The sequence below is a fragment of the Malaclemys terrapin genome, chromosome 16, assembly GCF_027887155.1.
Source record: "Malaclemys terrapin pileata isolate rMalTer1 chromosome 16, rMalTer1.hap1, whole genome shotgun sequence".
NCBI lineage: Eukaryota > Metazoa > Chordata > Testudines > Emydidae > Malaclemys > Malaclemys terrapin.
This window is the reverse complement of record NC_071520.1, coordinates 1,536,911-1,560,718: the sequence shown is the minus strand read 5'-3', so window position 1 is coordinate 1,560,718 and position 23,808 is coordinate 1,536,911. Positions and strand designations below refer to the sequence as shown.

At 44.6% G+C, this 23,808-nt stretch overlaps 1 protein-coding gene across 9 annotated transcripts in view; it reads left to right on the top strand.

The window, feature by feature from the left end:
- The window catches only part of MTMR3 (myotubularin related protein 3), a 208,135-nt gene that overhangs the window by 103,776 nt on the left and 80,551 nt on the right, over positions 1-23,808 (top strand). For all 9 annotated transcript variants that reach the window (XM_054006287.1, XM_054006285.1, XM_054006286.1 and 6 more), the window contains one exon: positions 13,940-14,056. In XM_054006287.1, coding sequence (XP_053862262.1) covers positions 13,940-14,056 — 117 coding nt within the window. The remainder of the gene's footprint in view (positions 1-13,939; positions 14,057-23,808) is intronic.

The window sequence follows — 23,808 nt, the reverse complement described above, 5'->3', positions numbered from 1 at the left end:
TTCTTGACTACTGTCATGTGACTGCAGACTCTGGTTCTAACTACTAGGTCTGGCTGCCCATGACCTGTTTGTAACAATGTGTGCTTGTTTTACAAGTAATAAGATATTCTTCATCAAGTGATTTTCTGTATTTATTCCATTTCTGAGGCACCTATGCCCTTAAAAGCAGAATATTTTTGAATAACAGTGTTCATTCTCATTGCTTTTCCCCACCAAGATGCTGGTGACAGACACATCCTCTCTCTTGAATAGGGAGCTTATCTGGATTCTTTGGTCCCTCAAGAAGTGAATCTCTTCGTAAAAGTCCTGGAACTACGAGCTGTTCACCTAGCATGCATAGCGTTCCTATCCCTACTTTGAGGAATCACCATACAAATACTGATTGACAATGCTACAGCAGTGTACTTCATCAGCAATGAGGGGGAGAATGCTCCTTACCTCTCTGCTAGGAAGCAGTTCTCCTTTGGGACTTGGTGCATCAGCCATCAAGTCACACTGGTATCCCCTTCACTTTCTAGGCCTACAGAACTCCCTAGAAGATCCGCTTATTAGATCAGAAGTTCTCAAACTTCATTGCATTGGGACCCTCTTCTGACAACAAAGTTACTACATGACCCGGAGGGGGGAGGTGCAGAGCCCGAGCCCTGCCACCCCGAGAAGGGCGAGAGGGGGCTGCAGCCCAAGTCCCACCGCCCTGGGTGAGGGTGGAGCTTGGGCTTCAACTTCAGCCCCAGGTCCCAGCAAGTCTAATGCTGGCCCTGGCGACTGCATTAAAATGGGGTCACGACCCACTTTGGGGTCACGACCCACAGTTTGAGAACCACTGCATTAGACAATGATGAATTGTAGACCAGGAACTCCATTCTACAAGACATCTTCTGCAAATGGAGACGCGCAAAGGTAGACCTGTGCCACAGATCAAAACAAGAAGTGTCTGATGTTCTGTTCTGGGGTGGGGGAAACAGCTCAGGCTCTCTGTCTGATGCCTTCCTCTTCTCTTGGACGCCAGAACTCACGTATGCGTACCCTGCCATTCCATTCATACTGAGGGTTCTGAGGAAGCTCTGGCAGGATGCAGCTTTGATGATAATGATAGACCTGGTCCAGGCAATTTTGGTACGTAGACCTGATGAGCCAGTCAATACAGCTTCAGATGTGAAATCCAACCCGTACGTGGGCTTCAGAACCCGAGCTTCAACATCTACACAGCTGGTTTTAGCACTATAGCATGAGCCTGAATCTGTAGACCTGGGCCTGAATCTTGCTACCATGGGTTTTAAAATACAGTATAGGTATACCCTTAGTGGCTAGAACTTCAGCCAGAAGAATAGGAGTGACACAGTTCCTCACCGGATCACCATATGAAGTATTCCATAAGGACAAGATGACTGTAAACATCACCCAAGGTTCTTGCCTAAAGTTGTCTCAGATTTTCACCTGAATCAAGTTATCCACCTGCCAGTTTTCTTTCCCTAGCCTCATGCTAATCAAAGAGAAGCTAAACTACACCACTTAGTTATTGTCAGGACTCTTCTGACAACAAGATCATTCAGGAATTCTAGCCTGCTTCTGACCTTTGCTGATAAGATGAAAGGTCAGCTTATATCCACACAAAGACTAAATGGGTTTCGTTCTGTATTGGAAATTGCTATATGACAGTATGTTTGGATTCACATACACAGATTAGGGCCTATTCCACCAGAGCTCAAGCAGCTTCTCCAAGAGACATTCAAGTATCTGAGCTGGGTTGAGCAGCTGCCTGGAATTCAGTTCCTATTTTCTTTCAGCACTACTCCTGGGTAGAAAACTCCAGATCTGACAAAGCTGTCTTACAGTTATTGTTTCAGTAGATTGAGTAGCCGTCATCAGGACATGCCTACTTGCAAGTCACCAGAAGTGGAATTCATTTGGACAATCTCTCAAAGACAAAATAACAGTTCCTTGCTCACATGCATTCTATGACCTGCCCTCCTTCCTTGTTACTGTGGAGTCCTGTATTCCCTGAGTTCTATTTTAGTGAACAAATCGAAAGGCAGTTGTGGCTGCCCCTCCCTTTATGTTTCCAGAGAGCATTCAGGGTGCAGGCATGATCGCAATGGACGTTGCTCTTCCAAAAGATTCCAGTCTTACATACATGGGGTGCATGTGCAGCAGAATCATAGAATCATAGGACTGGAAGAGATCTTGAGAGGTCATCTAGTCCAGTTCCCTGCACTCATGTCAGGACTAAGTATTATCTAGACCATCCCTTGCAGCTATTTGTCTAACCTGCTCTTAAAAATCCAATGATGGAGATTTTACAACTTACCCAGGCAATTTATTCCAGTACTTAACCACCCTGACAGGAAGTTTTTCCTAATGTCCAACCTAAACCTCCCCTGCTGTCCTATCCTCAGAGGTTAAAAAGAACAATTTTTCTCCCTCCTCCTTGTAACAACCTTTTATGTACTTAAAAACTGTTATAATTTCCCCTCTCAGGGTATGTCTACACTACGAAATTACTCCGATTTTACAGAATTCGATTTTTGGCAACAGATTGTATAAAGTAGAGTGCATGCGTCCACACTAAGCACATTAATTTGGCAGTGTGCGTCCATAGTACCGAGGCTAGCGTCGACTTCCGGAGCGTTGCACTGTGGGTAGCTATCCCATAGTTCCCACAGTCTCCCCCGCCCATTGGAATTCTGGGTTGCGATCCCAATGCCTGATGGGGCAAAAAACATTGTCGCGGGTGGTTCTGGGTACATGTCGTCAGGCCCCCCCTCTCCCTCCCTCCTTCCGTGAAAGCAATGGCAGACAATCGTTTCGCGCCTTTTTTCCTGGGTTACCTGTGCAGACGCCATACCACGGCAAGCATGGAGCCCCCTCAGCTGACCGTCACCGTATGTCTCCTGGGTGCTGGCAGACGTGGGACTGCCTTGCTACACAGCAGCAGCTCATTGCCTTTTGGAAGCAGAAGGTGCATTATGCCTGGTAGCCATCGCCATCATACTCCTGGGTGCTCTTTTAGCTGACCTCGGTGAGGTCGGTCAGGGGCACCTTGGCAGACATGGGAGTGACTCAGCCAGGTCATTCCCATGTTCTGGCAAGCAGCCAGGAAATGACAATGGCTAGCAGTCGTAATGCAGCATCTTCTGCTGAGCACCCAGGAGATGACTATGGCTAGGAGCCGTACTGCACCGTCTGCTGCCAGCCTAAGATGTAAAAGATAGATGGAGTGGATCAAAACAAGAAATAGACCAGATTTGTTTTCTATTCATTTGCTCCCCCGTCCCTCCGTGAAATCAATGGTAAACCCAGGGTTTTGAGTTCAATCCTTGAGGGGGCCATTCTGTGTGACAGTTGTTTGTGTTTCTCCTTGATGCAAAGCCACCCTCTTTGTTGATTTTAATTCCCTGTAAGCCATGTCGTCAGTTGCCCCTCCATTCATCAGAGCAATGGCAGACAATCGTTTCACGCCTTTTTTCAGTGCAGACGCCATACCACAGCAAGCATGGAGCCCGCTTATCTCAACACAGCAGTCATGAACATTGTAAACACCTCGCACATTATCGTGCCGTTTATGCAGAACCAGAATCTGACAAACCAGGCGAGGAGGAGGCGACGGCAGCGCAGTGACGAGGACATGGACAAAGAATTCTCTCAAAGCGCGGGCCCCAGCGCTTTGGAGATCATGGTGTTAATGGGGCAGGTTCATGCTGTGCAACGCCGATTCTGGGCCCGGGAAACAAGCACAGACTGGTGGGACCACATAGTGTTGCAGATGTGGGAAGATTCCCAGTGGCTGCGAAACTTTTGCATGCGTAAGGGCACTTTCATGGAACTTTGTGACTTGCTTTCCCCTGCCCTGAACCACCAGAATACCAAGATGACAGCATCCCTCAGAGTTGAGAAGCGAGTGGCGATAGCCCTGTGGAAGCTTGCAATGCCAGACAGCTACTGGTCAGTCGGGCATAAATTTGGAGTGGGCAAATCTACTGTGGAGGCTGCTGTGATGCAAGTAGCCAACGCAATCAAAGAGCTGCTGCTATCAAGGGTAGTGACTCTGGGAAATGTGCAAGCCATTGTGGATGGGCTTTGCTGGAATGGGATTCCCTAACTGTGGTGGGGCGATAGACGGAACCCATATCCCTATCTTGGCACCGAAAGGGGTACTTTTCAATGGTGCTGCAAGCACTGGTGGATCACAAGGGACGTTTCACCAACATCAACGTGGGATGGCCAGAAAGGGTTCATGACGCTTGCGTCTTCAGGAACACTAGTCTGTTTAAACGGCTGCAGCAAGGGATTTACTTCCCAGACCAGACAATAACTGTTGGGGATGTTGACATGCCTATAGTTATCCTTGGGCACCCTGCCTACCCCTTAATGCCATGGCTCATGAAGCCATACACAGGCAGCCTGGACAGTAGTCAGGAGCTGTTGAACTATAGGCTGAGCAAGTGCAGAATGATGGTAGAATGTGCATTTGGACATTTAAAGGGTCGCACTTTACTGACTCGCTCATACCTCAACGAAACCAATATTCCCATTGTTATTGCTGCTTGCTGTGTGCTCCACAATCTCTGTGAGAGTAAGGGGGAGACGTTTAGGTTGAGGCATATCGCCTGCCCACTGATTACACACAGCCAGACACCGGGGCGATTAGAAAAGCACAACAGGGTGCGGTGCGCATCAGAGAAGCTTTGAAAACCAGTTTCATGACTGGCCAGTTCTGTTTGTTTCTCCTTGATGAAAACCCGCCCCCTTGGTTGATTCATTCCCTGTAAGCCACCCACCCTTCCCCCTTCGATCACAGCTTGCTTGCAAAGGAAATAAAGTCACTATCATTTAAAAATCATGTATTCTTTATTAATTGATTATAAAAATAGGGAGATAAGTGACAAGGTAGCCTGGGTGGGGTGTGGAAGGAGGGAAGGAAAAGGCCAGTTCAAAACTTGTTGAATGACAGCCTTCTGTTGCTTGGGCTGTCCACTGGGATGGAGTGGTTGGGTGCCCGGAGCCTTCCCCACCCGCGTTCTTGGGCGTCTGGATGAGGAGGCTATGGAACTTGGGGAGGGGAGAGGGCAGTTAAACAGGGGCTGCAGTGGCACTCTGTGGTCCTGCTGCCGTTCCTGAAGCTCCACCAGACGCCAGAGCATGTCCGTTTGATCCCGCAGTAGCCACAGCGTTGCATCCTGCCTCCTCTGATCTTCCTGCCGCCACCTCTTATCTCAATCGTCCCTCCTGTCCTCACGTTCATTGGCTGCTTTCCTGTACTGTGATTCTGTGTCCTTCCACACATTCAGATGAGCTCTTTCATTGTGGGTCGACTGCGTGATCTCAGAGAATATTTCATCATGCGTGTTGTTTTTTTTGCCGCCTTATCTGAGATAGCCTTCGGGACGGAGGAGGGAGGCTTGAAAAATTTGCAGCTGCGGGAGGGGAAAAAGTGAGAGAAGTATTTAAAGATATACATTTTACAGAACAATGGGTATACTCTTTCATGGTGAACACTATTCACATTACATAGCACATGTGATTTTGGTACAAAGTTGCATTTTGCATCTTATATTGAGTGCCTGCGGCTTTGGTGTTAGAGATCACAGACGCAGGGCCGGGCAACAGAATTCAGCTTGCAGGCGGCCATGGTAAGCCATAGTCTTTCGGCTTCTGCAACCTTCATAAAAGCAGCGCCCTCATTTCCCATACCAAGCAAAGCCCATTGAGTGCTGCGGTTTTCGTGTTAACATGCAGCAGCAGAAACCAAACTAATCCCCCCCATCCAATTCTCTGGGATGATCGCTTTACCCCTCCCCTCACTGCATGGCTGGTATCAGGGAAGATCCCACACACACACCGCTTGGCTAACTGTGGGGAGGATTTCTTTTCAGCCACTGGCAAACAGCCCAGTAGGAACAGTCACCTCTGTCCCCTTCATTAAATTCCCGTATTTCAACCAAGTTACCATGAATGATATCACTCTCCTAAGGATAACACAGAGAGAAAAAGAATGGATGTTACTTGAATGCCAGCAAACACCAGGACCATATGCTGCCAGGCTTTGTCATGCAATGGATACCAGATTACTTGCTACTAGCATAGCATGGTAAAATGTCCTACCATGGAGGACGGAATAAGGCTGCTCTCCCCAGAAACCTTCTGCAAAGGCTTTTAGAGTACCTCCAGGAGAGCTTCATGGAGATGTCCCTGGAGGATTTCCGCTCCATCCTCGGACACATTAACAGACTTTTCCAGCAGCTGTACTGGCCGCGAATGCATCCCAAGTCCTCAGGGCAAATTAATCATTAAAAAACGCTTGCTTTTAAACCATGTATTATATATACAAAGGTAAACTCACGAGGTGTCTCTTCTATGGCTTCATGGTCTAGGATACCGCCTTGGGAGGGTATTTCAGTCAGGGTGAGAAAAAGATCCTGGCTGTTGGGGAGAACGGTGTGCTGTGTGCTCTCCTCAAGCTCGTTCTCCTCCTTCTCTTCTTCCCCGTCTGCAAAATCCTCAGGCATGGCTGAGAGTACCCCCTCCTCGGAATCCATGGTCAGGGGTGGGGTAGTGGTGGCGGCCCCACCTAGAATTGCATGCAACACAGCGTAGAAGCGGCATGTCTGCGGCTCTGCCCTGGAGCGTCCGTTTGATTCTTTGGTTTTCTGTTACGCTTGTCTGAGCTCCTTTATTTTCACGTGGCACTGTGTTGAGTCCCTGTTGTGGCCTGTCTCCATCATGCCCTTTGAGATTTTTTTCAAATGTATTGGCATTTCGTCTTTTGGAACGTAGTTCTGATAGCACGGAATCGTCTCCCCATACAGCGATCAGATCCAGTACCTCCCGTACGGTCCATGCTGGAACTCTTTCGATTCTCAGATTGCATGGTTACCTGTGCTGATGAGCTCTGCATGATCACCTGTGCTGATGAGCTCGACTGGCCGAACAAGAAATGAGATTCAAAAGTTCGCGGGGCTTTTCCTGTACACCTGGTCAGTGCATCTGAGTTGAAAATGCTGTCCAGAGCTGTCACAATGTTGTACTGTGGGATAGCTCCCGGTGGCCAATACCGTCGAATTGTGTCTACATTATCCTAATTTGAACTGGCGATATCGATTTCAGCACTAATCCCCTCGTTGGGGAGGAGTACAGAAATAGATTTTAAGAGCCCTTTATGTTGAAGTAAATGGCTTCGTTGAGTGGACGGGTGCATGGTTAATTTGATTTAACGCTGCTAAATTCGACATAAACTCGTAGTGTAGACCAGGCCTCAGTCTTTTCTTTTCCAGACTAAACAAACCCAGACTAAACAAAGATTTTTTTCAAATCTTCCCTCAGAGGTCATGTTTTCTAGACCTTTAATCATTTTTGTTGCTCTTCTCTGGACTTTCTCCAATTTGTCCACATCTTTCCTGAAAGGTGGCACCCAGAACTGGACACAGTACTCCAGTTGAGGCCTAATCAGCACAGAGTAGAGCGGAAGAATTACTTCTCGTGTCTTGCTTACATCTGGCATGCATTAGCAGGAGTGAATGATGTTTGCTTTTTTTGCAACAGTGTTACACTGTTTAGGGTGACCAGATATCAAGTGTGAAAAATCGGGAGAGGAGGTGTGGGGGGGGTAATAGGAGCCCATATTAAAAAAAGCCCCAAATATCGGGACTTTCCATATAAAATCAGGACATCTGCTCACCCTACTCATATTTAGCTTGTGGTCCACTATGACCCCGACATCCCTTTCCGCAGTACTCCTTCTTGGGAAGTCATTTCCCATTTTGTATGTGTGCAACTGATTGTTCCTTCTTAACTGGAGTACTTTGCATTTGTCCTCATTGAATTTCATCTTATTTATTATTCCAGACTATTTATCCAGTTTGTCCAGATAATTTTGAATTTTAATCCTATCCTCCAAAGCACTTGCTACCCCTCCCAGCTTGGTATCGTCTGCAAAATTTCAGTGTGCTCTCTATGCCATTATCTAAATCATTGATGAAGATATTTAACAGAACCTGACCCAGAACTGATCCCTGCGGGACCCCACTCATTATGTCCTTGCAGCATGACTGTGAACCACTGACGATTACTCTCTGGGAATACGCAAAAAGAACAGGAGTACTTGTGGCACCTTAGAGACTAACATTTATTAGAGCATAAGCTTTCGTGGACGACAGCCCACTTCTTCGGATCCATACCACTTCTTCGGATGCTACTCTGAAACATCTCTGGGAATAGTTTTCCAACCAGTTATGCACCCACCTTATAGTAGGTTTCAGAGTAGCAGCCGTGTTAGTCTGTATCCGCAAAAAGAAGAACAGGAGTACTTGTGGCACCTTAGAGACTAACAAATTTATTAGAGCATAAGCTTTCGTGGACTACAGCCCACTTCTTCGGATGCATATAGAATGGAACATATATTGAGGAGATATATATACACACATACAGAGAGCATAAACAGGTGGGAGTTGTCTTACCAACTCTGAGAGGCCAATTAATTAAGAGAAAAAAAACTTTTGAAGTGATAATCAAGCTAGCCCAGTACAGACAGTTTGATAAGAAGTGTGAGAATACTTACAAGGGGAGATAGATTCAATGTTTGTAATGGCTCAGCCATTCCCAGTCCTTATTCAAACCGGAGTTGATTGTGTCTAGTTTGCATATCAATTCTAGCTCAGCAGTCTCTCGTTGGAGTCTGTTTTTGAAGTTTTTCTGTTGTAATATAGCCACTAGTGTCGGGTGGCTATATTACAACAGAAAAACTTCAAAAACAGACTCCAACGAGAGACTGCTGAGCTAGAATTGATATGCAAACTAGACACAATCAACTCCGGTTTGAATAAGGACTGGGAATGGCTGAGCCATTACAAACATTGAATCTATCTCCCCTTGTAAGTATTCTCACACTTCTTATCAAACTGTCTGTACTGGGCTAGCTTGATTATCACTTCAAAAGTTTTTTTTTTTTTTTTCCTCTTAATTAATTGGCCTCTCAGAGTTGGTAAGACAACTCCCACCTGTTTATGCTCTCTGTATGTGTGTATATATATCTCCTCAATATATGTTCCATTCTATATGCATCCGAAGAAGTGGGCTATAGTCCACGAAAGCTTATGCTCCAATAAATTTGTTAGTCTCTAAGGTGCCACAAGTACTCCTGTTCTTCTTTTTACCTTATAGTAGCTCCATCTAGGTTGCATTTCCCTAGTTTGTTTATAAGAAGATTGTGCGAGACAGTATCAAAAGCTTTACTAAAGTCAAGATATAACACGTCTAACTCTTCCCCCCCATCCACAAGGCTTGTTACCCTGTCAAAGAAAGCTATCAGTTTGGTTTGACATGATTTGTTCTTGACAAATCCATGCTGATTGTTACTTATCACCTTATTATCTTCTAGATGTTTGCAAATTGATTTCGTAATTATTTGCTCCATTATCTTTCCGGGTTCAGAAGCTAACCTGACTGGTCTGTAATTCCCTGGGTTGTCCTTATTTCCCTTTTTATAGATTGGCACTATATTTGACCTTTTCCATTCTTCTGGAATGTCTCCCGTCTTCCATGACTTTTCAAAAGATAAAAAGAACAGGAGTACTAGTGGCACCTTAGAGACTAACAAATTTATTAGAGCATAAGCTTTCGTGGACGACAGCCCACTTCTTCGGATGCATATAGAGTGGAACATATATTGAGGAGATATATATACACACACACATACAGAGAGCATGAACAGGTGGGAGTTGTCTTACCAACTCTGAGAGGCCAATTAATTAAGAGGAAAAAAAACTTTTGAAGTGATAATCAAGATAGCCCAGTACAGACAGTTTGATAAGAAGTGTGAGAATACTTACAAAGGGAGATAGATTCCATGTTTGTAATGGCTCAGCCATTCCCAGTCCTTATTTAATCCTGAGTTGATTGTCTCTAGTTTGCATATCAATTCCAACTCAGCAGTCTCTCGTTGGAGTCTGTTTTTGAAGTTTTTCTGTTGTAAGATAGCCACCCGCAGGTCTGGTCATTCAATGACCAGACAGGTTAAAGTGTTCTCCCACTGGTTTTTGAGTATTATGATTCCTGATGTCAGATTTGTGTCCATTAATTCTTTTGCGTAGAGACTGTCCGGTTTGGCCAATGTACATGGCAGAGGGGCATTGCTGGCAAATGATGGCATATATCACATTGGTAGATGTGCAGGTGAACGAGCCCCTGATGGTATGGCTGATGTGATTAGGTCCTATGATGATGTCACTTGAATAGATACGTGGACAGAGTTGGCATCGGGCTTTGTTACAAGGATAGGTTCCTGGGTCAGTGTTTTTGTTCAGTGATGTGTGGTTGCTGGTGAGTATTTGCTTTAGGTTGGTGGGTTGTCTGTAAGTAGGACAGGTCTGTCTCCCAAGATCTGTGAGAGTAAAGGATCATCTTTCAGGATAGGTTGTAGATCTCTGATGATGCGCTGGAGAGGTTTTAGTTGGGGGCTGAAGGTGACAGCTAGTGGTGTTCTGTTATTTTCTTTGTTGGGCCTGTCTTGTAGGAGGTGACTTCTGGGTACTCGTCTGGCTTTGTCAATCTGTTTTTTCACTTCAGCAGGTGGGTATTATAGTTTTAAGAATGCTTGATAGAGATCTTGTAGGTGCTTGTCTCTATCTGAGGGATTGGAGCAAATGCGGTTATATCTTAGAGCTTGGCTGTAGACAATGGATCGTGTGGCGTGTCCTGGATGGAAGCTGGAGGCATGTAGGTAAGTGTAGCGGTCAGTAGGTTTCTGGTATAGGGTGGTATTTATGTGACCATCACTTATTAGCACAGTAGTGTCCAGGAAATGGACTGCTTGTGTGGATTGATCTAGGCTGAGGTTGATGGTGGGATGGAAATTATTGAAATCATGGTGGAATTCCTCAAGGGCTTCTTTTCCATGGGTCCAGATGATGAAGATGTCATCAATGTAGCGCAAGTAGAGTAGGGGCGGTAGGGGACGAGAGCTAAGGAAGCGTTGTTCTAAGTCAGCCATAAAAATGTTGGCATACTGTGGGGCCATGCGGGTACCAATAGCAGTGCCGTTGACTTGAAGGTATATATTGTCCCCAAATGTGAAATAGTTGTGGGTGAGGACAAAGTCACAAAGTTCAGCCACCAGGTTAGCTGTGACATTATCGGGGAAACTGTTCCTGATAGCTTGTAGTCCATCTTTGTGTGGAATATTGGTGTAGAGGGCTTCTACGTCCATAGTGGCCAGGATGGTGTTTTCTGGAAGATCACCGATGGATTGTAGTTTCCTCAGGAAGTCAGTGGTGTCTCGAAGATAGCTGGGAGTGCTGGTAGCATAGGGTCTGAGGAGAGAGTCCACATAACCAGACAAGCCTGATGTTAGGGTGCCAATGCCTGAGATGATGGGGCGTCCAGGATTTCCAGGTTTATGGATCTTGGGTAGCAAATAGAATACCCCCGCTCGGGGTTCTAGGCATGTGTCTGTACAGATTTGTTCCTGTGCTTTGTCAGGGAGTTTTTTTAGCAGATGTAATTTCTTTAGGTAATCCTCAGTGGGATTGTAGAATGTGGTGTTAGAGAGCTGTGTAGCAGCCTCTTGGTCATATTCCAATTTATTCATGATGACGACAGCACCTCCTTTGTCAGCCTTTTTGATTATGATGTCAGGGTTGTTTCTGAGGCTTTAGATGGCGTTGTGTTAAGCATGGCTGAGGTTATCGGGCAAGTGATGTTGCTTTTCCACAATTTCAGCCTTTGCACGTCTATGTAGAAATCCAGTCTGTTGTTTCAACCGTCCGGAGGAGTCCACGCAGAATCCTTTTTTTTGTAGTGCTGGTAGGGGGAATTCTGTGGGTTAGTATGCTGTTCAGAGGTATGTTGGAAATATTCTTTGAGTCGGAGACTCAATATCCCTCAGATAGAGACAAGCACCTACAAGATCTCTATCAAGCATTCTTAAAACTACAATACCCACCTGCTGAGTGAAAAAACAGATTGACAGAGCCAGACGAGTACCCAGAAGTCACCTCCTACAAGACAGGCCCAACAAAGAAAATAACAGAACACCACTAGCTGTCACCTTCAGCCCCCAACTAAAACCTCTCCAGCGCATCATCAGAGATCTACAACCTATCCTGAAAGATGATCCTTTACTCTCACAGATCTTGGGAGACAGACCTGTCCTCGCTTACAGACAACCCCCCCAACCTAAAGCAAATACCAGCAACCACACATCACTGAACAAAAACACTGACCCAGGAACCTATCCTTGTAACAAAGCCCAATGCCAACTCTGTCCACGTATCTATTCAAGTGACATCATCATAGGACCTAATCACATCAGCCATACCATCAGGGGCTCGTTCACCTGCACATCTACCAATGTGATATATGCCATCATGTGCCAGCAATGCCCCTCTGCCATGTACATTGGCCAAACCGGACAGTCTCTACGCAAAAGAATTAATGGACACAAATCTGACATCAGGAATCATAATACTCAAAAACCAGTGGGAGAACACTTTAACCTGTCTGGCCATTTAATGACAGACCTGCGGGTGGCTATCTTACAACAGAAAAACTTCAAAAACAGACTCCAACGAGAGACTGCTGAGCTAGAATTGAATAGAATAGAAACTAGATACAATCAACTCAGGATTGAATAAGGACTGGGAATGGCTGAGCCATTACAAACATGGAATCTATCTCCCCTTGTAAGTATTCTCACACTTCTTATCAAACTGTCTGTACTGGGCTATCTTGATTATCACTTCAAAAGTTTTTTTTTCCTCTCAGAGTTGGTAAGACAACTCCCACCTGTTCATGCTCTCTGTGTGTGTGTGTGTGTGTGTGTGTGTGTGTGTGTGTATGTATATATATCTCCTCAATATATGTTCCACTCTATATGCATCCGAAGAAGTGGGCTGTAGTCCACGAAAGCTTATGCTCTAATAAATTTGTTAGTCTCTAAGGTGCCACTAGTACTCTTGTTCTTTTTGCGGATACAGACTAACACGGCTGCTACTCTGAAACCTTTCAAAAGATAATCGCTAATGGCTCAGATATCTCCTCAGTCAGCTCCTTGAGTATTCTAGGATGTATTTCATCAGGCCCTGGTAACTTGAAGACATCTAACTTGTCTAAGTAATGTTTTAACTTGTTCTTTCCCTATTTTAGCCTCTGATCCTACCTCATTTCACTGGCATTCATTATGTTAGAAGTGCAGTCCATGTGGACAATGAACATCTCGAGAACCGTAGTTACTATAGGACAGCTGTTCTTTTTCTGGCTGCCAGTCCTGCAAGTTCAATTTCAGATCTGAGCATCAAGCTGAGTTTTCCTTCTTGGTCATCATCACTAATAATAAAGGTTCTTCAGGTCAAATTGCATGCTGCATAGTCCCATTGTCTGATGGGTTTGTGCCAATGTAATTGATTGGAGCTTAGTAAACAGCGCATTTGCTGGTGTACAAGAAGGAATGAAATATTTCTCTTAGCTATATTGGTTCTGCACAGTTAACAAGAACAAAACTTTTGTGACCCTAAGTAAGCAGATAGGACTGTGAATATACACAGGGAGCAGTTTCATTGAGTACTATTTTTATATTGTCTCTTTTCAGAGCAGAATTGCATCTAAAAAATGATACATAGTTTTAGTTTTTTCATAACTCAGACATCTCAAGGGATTTTGCTAAAACTTCCAAAAATATTTCACCTTTGGCTGAGATCAAGCATGGACGTTTTGAGCCCCAATGGATATCATTATGAGACAATTGTGAATGTTAAAATAAGGCTACAATGGATATCTGCACAAAATCGTAACTGGCTTCACTGCCAGTTGTAACAGCCTCACACATACCATGCAGTGTTTCAAACCCCCCTCAGGGAGTGTGCATGAACAGCTTGAGTGGATATTTGTAAGCAGGAACACATTTGTAGCTCATGTTTTCTAAAGGGTTCTTTCTCCTTCTGTTCTGAAGGTCCCTTTCCTTGAACTTCATGGTGAGAGCACAGAGTATGTGGGACGAGCAGAGGATGCCATCATTGCACTTTCTAATTACAGACTGCACATCAAATTCAAGGAGTCTGTTGTGAATGTAAGTTTCATTCATACTACCACCATGATACAGGCATTCTGAATGAATTCAGATATTGTTCACTCTGCTTATGTGTTATAACCCTTCTACTCCTGTGTATATCTTGTCTATTTAGATGGCTAGCTCTTTGGGGCAGGGGCTGTCTGCTATTCTGTGTTTGCATAGTGCTTAGCACAGTGAGCCCTATTCTTGATTGGTCTTTAGGCACCATCGTAATAACCGTCATTAAGGCTACACATCTGTCACGGAGATAATGGATTCTGAGTTTTTATGAAACCTCCACAACTGTATGCTCTGCTACAGGCTGGAGACTGACTGGCTAAGTGGCAGTTCTGCAGAAAAGAACCTGGGGAATACAATAGACGAGAAACTGGATATGAGTCAACAGTGTGCCCTTGTTGCCAAGAAGGCTAACAGCATATTGGGCTGCAGTACTAGGAGCATTGCCAGCAGATCGAGGGAAGTGATTATTCCCCTCTATTCGGCACTGGTCAGGCCACACCTGGAGTATTGTGTCCAGTTTTGGGCCCCCCCACTACAGAAAGGATGTGGACAAATTGGAGCCAGTCCAGTGGAGGGCAATGAAAAGGATTAGGGGGCTGGGGCACATGACTTACGAGGAGAGGCTGAGGGAACTGGGCTTATTTAATCTGCAGATGAGTGAGGAGGGATTTGATAGCAGCCTTCAACTACCTGAAGGGGGGTTCCAAAGAGATGGAGCTCAGCTGTTCTCAGTGGTGGCAGATGACAGAACAAGGAGCAATGGTCTCAAGTTGCAGTGGGGGAGGTGTAGGTTGGATATTAGAAAACACTATTTCACTGGAAGGGTGGTGAAGCACTGGAATGGGTTACCTAGGAAGGTGGTGGAAGCTTACAGGTTTTTAAGGCCTGGCTTGACAAAGCCCTGGCTGGGATGATTTAGTTGGTGTTGGTCCTGCTTTGAACAGGGGTTGGATTAGATGACCTCCTGAGGTCCCTTCCAACCCTGATATTCTATGATTCTATTGAAAATCCTAATAATTCAGTCCTGTATGGCTCTGGGCTGCAGAGGTTGGACTTGAGCCCTGTGGGGCTTGGACTTTGGCTTCAGCCCTGGGCAGCGGGGCTTGGACTTCAGTACTGATGTAGTGAATACTGCATTACTGTGTGTATTTCCATGATTTATTGTTCTTTGCCTGCATCCTGTCCATGAGTTTTATTAAAAATACCCATGCCAAAATCTTGGACTTTGGCTTCAGCCCTGGGCAGCGGGGCTTGGACTTCAGTACTGATGTAGTGAATACTGCATTACTGTGTGTATTTCCATGATTTATTGTTCTTTGCCTGCATCCTGTCCATGAGTTTTATTAAAAATACCCATGCCAAAATCTTAGCCTTAACCATGTTTAATAATAATATGGGAATTTAGAATGAAGGGTGCAATGAACCTTCTCTTTAGGTTACCTGAAGGGGATAAAACAGGTTAGGATGGCAAGAGCCTTCTCTACAGAGAGCAAATTCATACTTAGTTACTAAAATAAGAAGCCTAATTTTCAGAGGTGCTGAGCACTCAGCAGTTTCTGTTGACTTCAGTAGAACTATGGATGCTCAACATCTTTCCAAATCCTATTTAGGAGCCTAAGTTTAGGCACCCATTTTTGAAAATTTTGTCATGTGTGTCCAGGTTCTGACAATATAAAATGTGATTTACATAGCTTTTGTGCAGTCTTAAGTTACTAAATACAATGCTGACAAATAATCTGTGTAGTCTGACTGGCTAAAATATCAGCCATTAATTATATAGAACTACCTGGTACTTTGCACACAGCACAGAAGCATATACATTACACACTTGTGATAAAACAAAACCAGCAAATTAAATAAATATCAAAATGCTTAATTTATGAACCACCTCCCTAGACATTTCCTGAAGATTGCCTGGCTGGAGTTAATGTCATCGACTGCTGCGAGCTAATCAGGAAATGCCCATTGCTGAGATGGTTGTTAAACAGCATAAGTAGTAATGTTGTTATTTTAGTGCTGACAAAAAAAAACAAAGAAATTCAAACATAAGTTCGACAATTGTCCTCCACTCAGTTAATTGTAGTACATGTCACAAAGTAATCTGGGACATCTGCTGTATTTTTTGGATACATAACTTTGGTTCTTGATGGTATGTTAGCTTTATTTTATGATGGTATGTCAGTCTTAACTTTGAGCGTTTCTTTTATCAGTTTGTGGCAGAGCCAATAATGTTACTTAATTTTTTTTTAATCGTTTGCATGAAGCTTTTTACCAGTATTCTAAAACTAAAGCTTCATGCAAATATATATTATACTAGGTAGATTATAATAGCTCTAATAATGTACATATGATTTGTGAATTTTTAAAAACTACTTCAAAGACATAATTATAATTGATTGTGTAAATTTTTTTAGTTCCTGAATTGTGGACATGAGAAACTATACTGGTATATTTGTCAGACTAGCGTAACTTCCATCCATGTACTCTGTCGATGTGCTAAAAATAGCAGTGCGAGGGTTTTGGGGGAAAGTGTCTCTTTGTTTTTCTGGGTTTAGATATTTTCCTCACTATAAGGGCAAAAATTTGCAATAAGGGTCAGATCTTCAGTTGCAGCTAAGGAGCACGCAAGACAGAGATGTATGAGTGTGCATGTGCACAAAGTTAGTGTAAAGTTTATTTTTCATTTTGGAGCCAATCTTTTAATGTAAATTAGGAGCAACCTTTGGGATGCTCTACGTTGCTACAGCTGTTAATAACCCACATGGAGCAGAATGATGGCCAGGGATCAGCATGACATAGAAAAGCCTCAGCTGCACCCCTTTTGCTTCCACCAAGCCACCCTCTCTCCTCTGTGCTGGCAGCAGAAAGGGAGGAGTGACATAGGAGCTACACTGCAGAAGATTCCCTGACACTGAATAACCCTCCTGGGGTCACAGAAGCTAGCTTTGTGGCTAGATTCTGTTGGTGGTGGTACAGAATGGCTTCACTGGCTTTGCGAACAGGGGCTGCTGCTTTGTGAACAGGGGCTGCTAAAAGGGAGTTTCGCAAGGGAGTTTGGAAGGGGAGTGGGAAGGGAGCGAGGGTCCCTTGCCGGTTCTGTTTCTCTTTATTCCCCTTAAAACCTATAAACCAAACTACCCAGGAGAGATGGGCTCCACCTAAACTAAAGTGGAACCAGACTGCTGGCACTAAACATTAAAAAGGTTGTAGAGCAGTTTTTAAACTAGGAGATGGGGGAAAGCCGACTGCTGCAGAGGAGCATGTGGATCGGACAGAGACCTCTCTTAGGGAAGAGTCTAATGATAGAGAATCTCTAGGTTATAGTCAGGAGAAGAGGATGAAAGAGGATAATGTAAGGGCCACATTCATATAAAAAAGAATCTGACACATCAGAAAAGGGCAGACAAATAAACAGTGACAAGTTTTTAAAGTGCTTGTGCACAAATGCTAGAAGTCTAAATAATAAGATAGGTGAACTAGAGTGCCTTGTGATAAAGGAGGATATTGATATAATAGGCATCACAGAAACCTGGTGGACTGAGAGCAATCAATGGCACACAATCATTCCGGGGTACAAAACTATCGGAAGGACAGAACAGATCGTGCAGGGGGGGGAGTGGCACTATATGGGAAAGAAAATGTAGAATCAAGTGAAGTAAAAATCTTAAGTGAATCCACATGTTCCGTAGAATCTCTTTGGATAGAAATTTCATGCTCTAATAAGAATATAACATTAGGGATCTATTATTGACCACCTGACCAGGACAGTGATAGTGATGATGAAATGCTAAGGGAAATTAGAGAGGCTATCAAAATTAAGAACTCAATAATAATGGGGGATTTCAATTATCCCCATATTGACTGGAAACATTTCACTTCAGGACGAAATGCAGAGATAAAATTTCTCGATACTTTAAATGACTGCTTCCTGGTGTAGCTGGTACCGGAACCCACAAGGGGAGAGGCAACTTTAGAATTAGTCCTGAGTGGAGCGCAGGAGCTGGTCCAAGGGGTAACTATAACAGGACCGCTTGGAAATAGTGACCATAATACAATAGCATTCAACATCCCTGTGGTGGGAAGAACATCTCAACAGCCCAACACTGTGGCATTTAATATGCAAAAATGAGGGGATTAGTTAAACAGAAGTTAAAAGGTACAGTGACTAAAGTGAAATCCCTGCAAGCTTCATGGGCACTTTCTAAAGACACTATAATAGATGCCCAACTTCAATGTATACCCCAAATTAAGAAACACAGTAGAAGAACTAAAAAAGAGCCACCGTGGCTTAACAACCATGTAAAAGAAGCAGTGAGAGATAAAAAGACTTCCTTTAAAAAGTGGAAATCAAATCCTAGTGAGGCAAATAGAAAGGAGCATAAACGCTGCCAGATTAAGTGCAAGAATGTAATAAGAAAAGCCAAAGAGGAGTTTGAAGAACGGCTAGCCAAAAACTCCAAAGGTAATAGCAAAATGTTTTTTTAAGTACATCAGAAGCAGGAAGCCTGCTAAACAACCAGTGGGGCACTTTGATGATCGAGATACAAAAGGAGAACTTGAAGACGATAAAGTCATTGCGGAGAAACTAAATGGATTCTTTGCTTCAGTCTTCACGGCTGAGGATGTTAGGGAGGTTTCCAAACCTGAGCCGGCTTTTGTAGGTGACAAATCTGAGGAACGGTCACAGATTGAAGTGTCACTGGAGGAGGTTTTGGAATTATTTGATAAACTCGACATTAACAAGTCACCCGGACAAGATGGCATTCACCCAAGAGTTCTGAAAGAACTCAAATGTGAAGTTGCGGAACTATTAACTAAGGTTTGTAACCTGTCCTTTAAATCGGATTCTGTATCCAATGACTGAAAGTTAGCTAATGTAACACCAATATTTAAAAAGGGCTCTAGAGGTGATCCTAGCAATTACAAACCGGTAAGTCTAACGTCAGTACCGGGCAAATTAGTCGAAACAATAGTTAAGAATAAAATTGTCAGACACATAGGAAAAACAAACTGTTGAGCAATAGTCAACATGGTTTCTGTAAAGGGAAATCATGTCTTACTAATCTATTACAGTTCTTTGAAGGGGTCAACAAACATATGGACAAGGGGGATCCAGTGGACATAGTGTACTTAGATTTCCAGAAAGCCTTTGACAAGGTCCCTCACCAAAGGCTCTTACGTAAATTAAGCTGTCATGGGATAAAAGGGAAGGTCCTTTCATGGACTGAACTGGTTAAAAGACAGGGAAGAAAGGGTAGGAATTAATGATAAATTCTCAGAATGGAGAGGGGTAACTAGTGGTGTTTCCCAAGGGTCAGTCCTTGGACCAATCCAATTCAACTTATTCATAAATGATCTGGAGAAAGGGGTAAACAGTGAGGTGGCAAAGTTTGCAGATGATACTAAACTGCTCAAGATAGTTAAGACCAAAGCAGACTGTGATGAACTTCAAAAAGATCTCACAAAACTAAGTGATTGGGCAACAAAATTGCAAATGAAATTTAATGTGGATAAATGTAAAGTAATGCACATTGAAAAAAAATAACCCCAACTATACATACAATATGATGGGGGCTAATTTAGCTACAATGAGTTAGGAAAAAGATCTTGGAGTCATCGTGGATAGTTCTCTGAAGATGTCCGCGCAGTGTGCAGAGGCGGTCAAAAAAGCAAACAGGATGTTAGGAATCATTAAAAAGGGAATAGAAAATAAGACTGGGAATATATTATTGCCCTTATATAAATCAATGATACGCTCACATCTCGAATACTGCTTATAGATGTGGTCTCCTCATCTCTGTTTGTCAGAGGATGGAGATGGATGGCAGGAGAGAGATCACTTGGTCATTGCCTGTTAGGTCCACTCCCTCTGGGGCACCTGGCATTGGCCACTGTCGGTAGACAGAATACTGGGCTAGATGGACCTTTGGTCTGACCTGATACGGCCGTTCTTATGTTCTTATTAGTCAACCTAATTACTGCAGTGGTTCATGTCCACACTACGCTCCTTGGATCGGTGGTACGCATCCTCACCAGGGAGCGCTTCCACCAACCTAAGAAGGACAGGGTGGGGAGCTGAGATCCAGGTCTCTCAGCTCTGCAGACAGCTCCCTGCTGGGAGCCTGGCTGCCTCACAGGGTCCCGGGATCCCGGCAGGCTTCCCCCCTCCTACCCTGCCGGAGGTTGGGGAAGCCACCCACAGCTTTTCCCCTCCCCTTTCCTCGCTCAGAGTGTGGGAAGGCACCCAGGGTCTTGCCCCCAGGGATCAAGGGCCAGCTGCCCTCATTTCCTTCCCAGCCCGCTCCCCCTCAGCCAGGCAGCCGTCTTGAGCTGTGAAATTGACAAGGCTGCCTGACTCCCAGCTGAGAGCATGGTCCATTCTCCCCTGGCTCCCAACCAGGAGCAGAGGGGCGGAGAGGGATGGGCAAAGCCGCCAGGGCTTTTTGCCCTGGCTTCCAGCTGGCAGTGGGGCGAGGGAAACACCTGTGGCTCACTTTGTACCACCCTGTTGCCCACCTTGTTCAGGCATATTCTCAAACCTGTTTCTATGGAGACTGGCAATCCTGGGGCCTTATTGGGGGCCACCTCCAGAATTTTTTAATTAACCCTCCAAATAAATCAAGGATCTCTGGCAGATGGTAGACTCCCACAGGCCTCCTGGTCAAAGGTGGGTTGTCTGCACCCCAGGGACCGTAGTCAGATGTCCCTGGGCTACTTCCTACCCTTCCCTTGGTGTGTACCTGGATCTCTGGGTTGTCCTCTTGGTTGCCCTGTCGTGTCCCCCCACGCTCTGGGGAGAGGGAGTACAGGGGAGGGGAACACCCTGACATCAGTCCCTCCCTCCCCCTGCTCTGCACAGCAAGCAGAGGCTCCTGGGAGCAGCTGGTCAGGGGTTCCAAGGCAAAGGGCAGGAGCAGCACTGCAGTGGGGGGCGGGACACCTGAAGTGCACGGCACTTGATAGCCTGCTGGATGGCCGCCTGGCCGCGCAGCTTAGAGGGCACTTAGATTGTCACTATGTTAAAATAAAATTGAGGGTCGGAGTGGTTTATGGGATTGATAATAGAAAGTAGATAAAGGCTTTCACCTCTTGGTCACCAGTTTAATTCTAGCATACACTGGTAGTGTCTGAAAATTATCGTCTGACAGCTGTCTTGTGGCATGCAAAATTGGTGGGTAATCTGATCATTTCCTAGCAGGCTGCTTGCTGGCCTTGTTATAAAGTGTGTTACCACAGCGAGGCATCAGTTTAGCATCTCAGCAGAGAAGCCAAGGACTTGAACCCCTAGAATTGGCCACTGGATCAGGGCATGTGTAAATGCTTGCACTGCCCCTGCCTGTCTGTGGCTAAATACAGGATTTAATTTGCAAAGACTGTCAGTTTAGCGGTTTTCATGAATGCCACTACACAATTGGCTGTCATGTAGGTGCCAAAAGCTTTAGTGGCATAAGATCACCAGTGATGGATATAGACTGAATATCCAGCCAGACCGGCTTAAGGACCGAGTTAAGAGAGTGATCCAGGTGGGCACTCGATGCAATGAGGCTATGCCATTTTGGGATTTTCCTTGATGATGACGATGATGATGATCAGCACTGAAAGTTTGTTTTTAAACCAAAACCTCACTGTTTATGATCAGAAATGAGTCTACAAAATTATGTTGGTATTTCAATATTTATTGTGCCTCAGTGAGTTTTCTATTTGGTCGGTTCAGTTTACAAATTACAACAGTTTACTGCCAGTCAAAACTGCAGACTCCACCTGATTCCTCAAGTGCTGTTAGTTCTACTTCATATATTATCATTAATCATAAGAATTCAGATGACATTTATGTTGATGATGTAAGAAATAGACTAGAATGCTTATTCTTCTGCAACAGAATTTGATCTTCTCTGCTAACCTAGTGCTCTAGGTAGAAAGGACTTAACATGGAGGATAGAAGAGAAATGCAATTAGGCACCATTTTTAGTGTCGTAGTTTGGGACAGTAAACACTTCAGCTATAGAAGATAGGGATAGCTCAGTGGTTTGAGCGTTGGGCTGTTAAACCCAGGGTTGTGAGCTCAGTCATTGAGGGGGCCACTTAGGGATCTGGGCAAAAATCTGTCTGGGGATTAGACCTGCTTTGAGCAGTGGGTTGGACTAGATGATCTCCTGAGGTCCCTTCCAACCTTGATATTCTATGATCTGCACAAATGGTGCATCTATAATTTGAAAGTGTGCTGTGAACTGTTGACCCTACTTATCTCCATTGTTTCTTTAAATCAGAATTGCCCTTTAAAAAAGAACTGGTTTAGCATAGGAAGGGGCTTTTCATAACTTGGAGGTTTACCAATTTTGTAAGCTTTATTTTAATTTTGAGCATATCATACTGTCAGAGGGTGGCTGGTCCCTTAAGGCCCTAATCCCACCGTTGACAAGCTTCACTCCTCTCTTCAGGATGTAGGTCATGTAACTGGTGGGTCAGGAGAGCCAATCAGACCTGCAGTAGATAAGGAAGAGGCTGGGAGAGCAAAGGGGCTACAGGTGGATGTTAGCAGATGGAGAAGTACTCCTGCCGTGGGCGAAGACACCAGCTCAATATGTAACAGGGAGTGCACCTACCCTGTAGCACCACCTGTTGGCCAAGTGGTGCTCTGCAGCACTCTGCCTCTGTTTCCCCTTTACTCAGGTTCCTCAATAACTCTACAAAGGCTTGTATCCATTCAGTGCCCCTTTTTGGGGGTCAGGTTTATTAACATAAAATAAACACAAAAATAAAGTTTTTCTGCCGCAGTCTCAGAGAGGGTCAGTCTTTTCAAAGTTCCTTTTTCTTTTTTCCCATCCATGTCCCACGCTGGGCATAACCCCTCCTTCTAGAGGGTCTGCCTTCTTTCTCTCCAAGCACTTCTTACCTGTCATTTGACCCTGTCTGCCTTCTCCACAGGCCTCCTTCCCCAGCAGAGTCTCTCCCGCTGACTCAGTGTCCGGCAGCAGCCTTATTACTCCTTGCAGCATCTACAAGCATCTACCAACACCCACATACAGCCCCTTCTCTCCCCAGCCTCTTCTTTATTTACCACAGGCCTGATTGGGTCCTCTGACCCACCAGCCATATGATGAGAGATAAGCTTGTCACAGGTGGACTGAGGCCCATCTCCCTTTAAGGGGCCACCACCTGTGACTCGTACATTCTAATTTGTGTAAGACTTAATATCCTAAATTAGATGTTGGTACTCTGAATGAGATAACAACCTTCCCACCTCACTGAAGAAAAATACTTCTGTGTATGAGACAGGACCTCTTACAAAAGTACCCACTTGTAGCATGTTGTGTTGGATGCAGTATTCTCAAATGGAATGAATTCCCAGAGCCTGATTCCACAGCTGCTGCATGCAGGCAACTCCTATTGAAGGAAGTGCAAGCTGTTCCCATGCAACAGCTGAAGAAGTGGCCTTCCAGTGAATGCAGTATGCATGCCAATTCTTGGACTTTTGCAAGGGGCAGCTGTGTGGAGAAGATGGAATCCAGTTAAAAATACCCAAACCCAGTCTTTGGCTTTTATCTTAATCTTGGTTTTTTGTTTACAATTCAAAAGACTGTCTATCAATCTGATGCTTGTGAAATCTCAGTAAGTAGCACAATGCTTCTAGATCACTTGCTGCACCTGTGCTTTGACCAGAAAAAAATTGTGTTGATGATGCTCACCTTGCAACACAGCAGAGAAGGGCTGTATGCATGAGTCCTTTCACTGGATAAATTGATAGATCA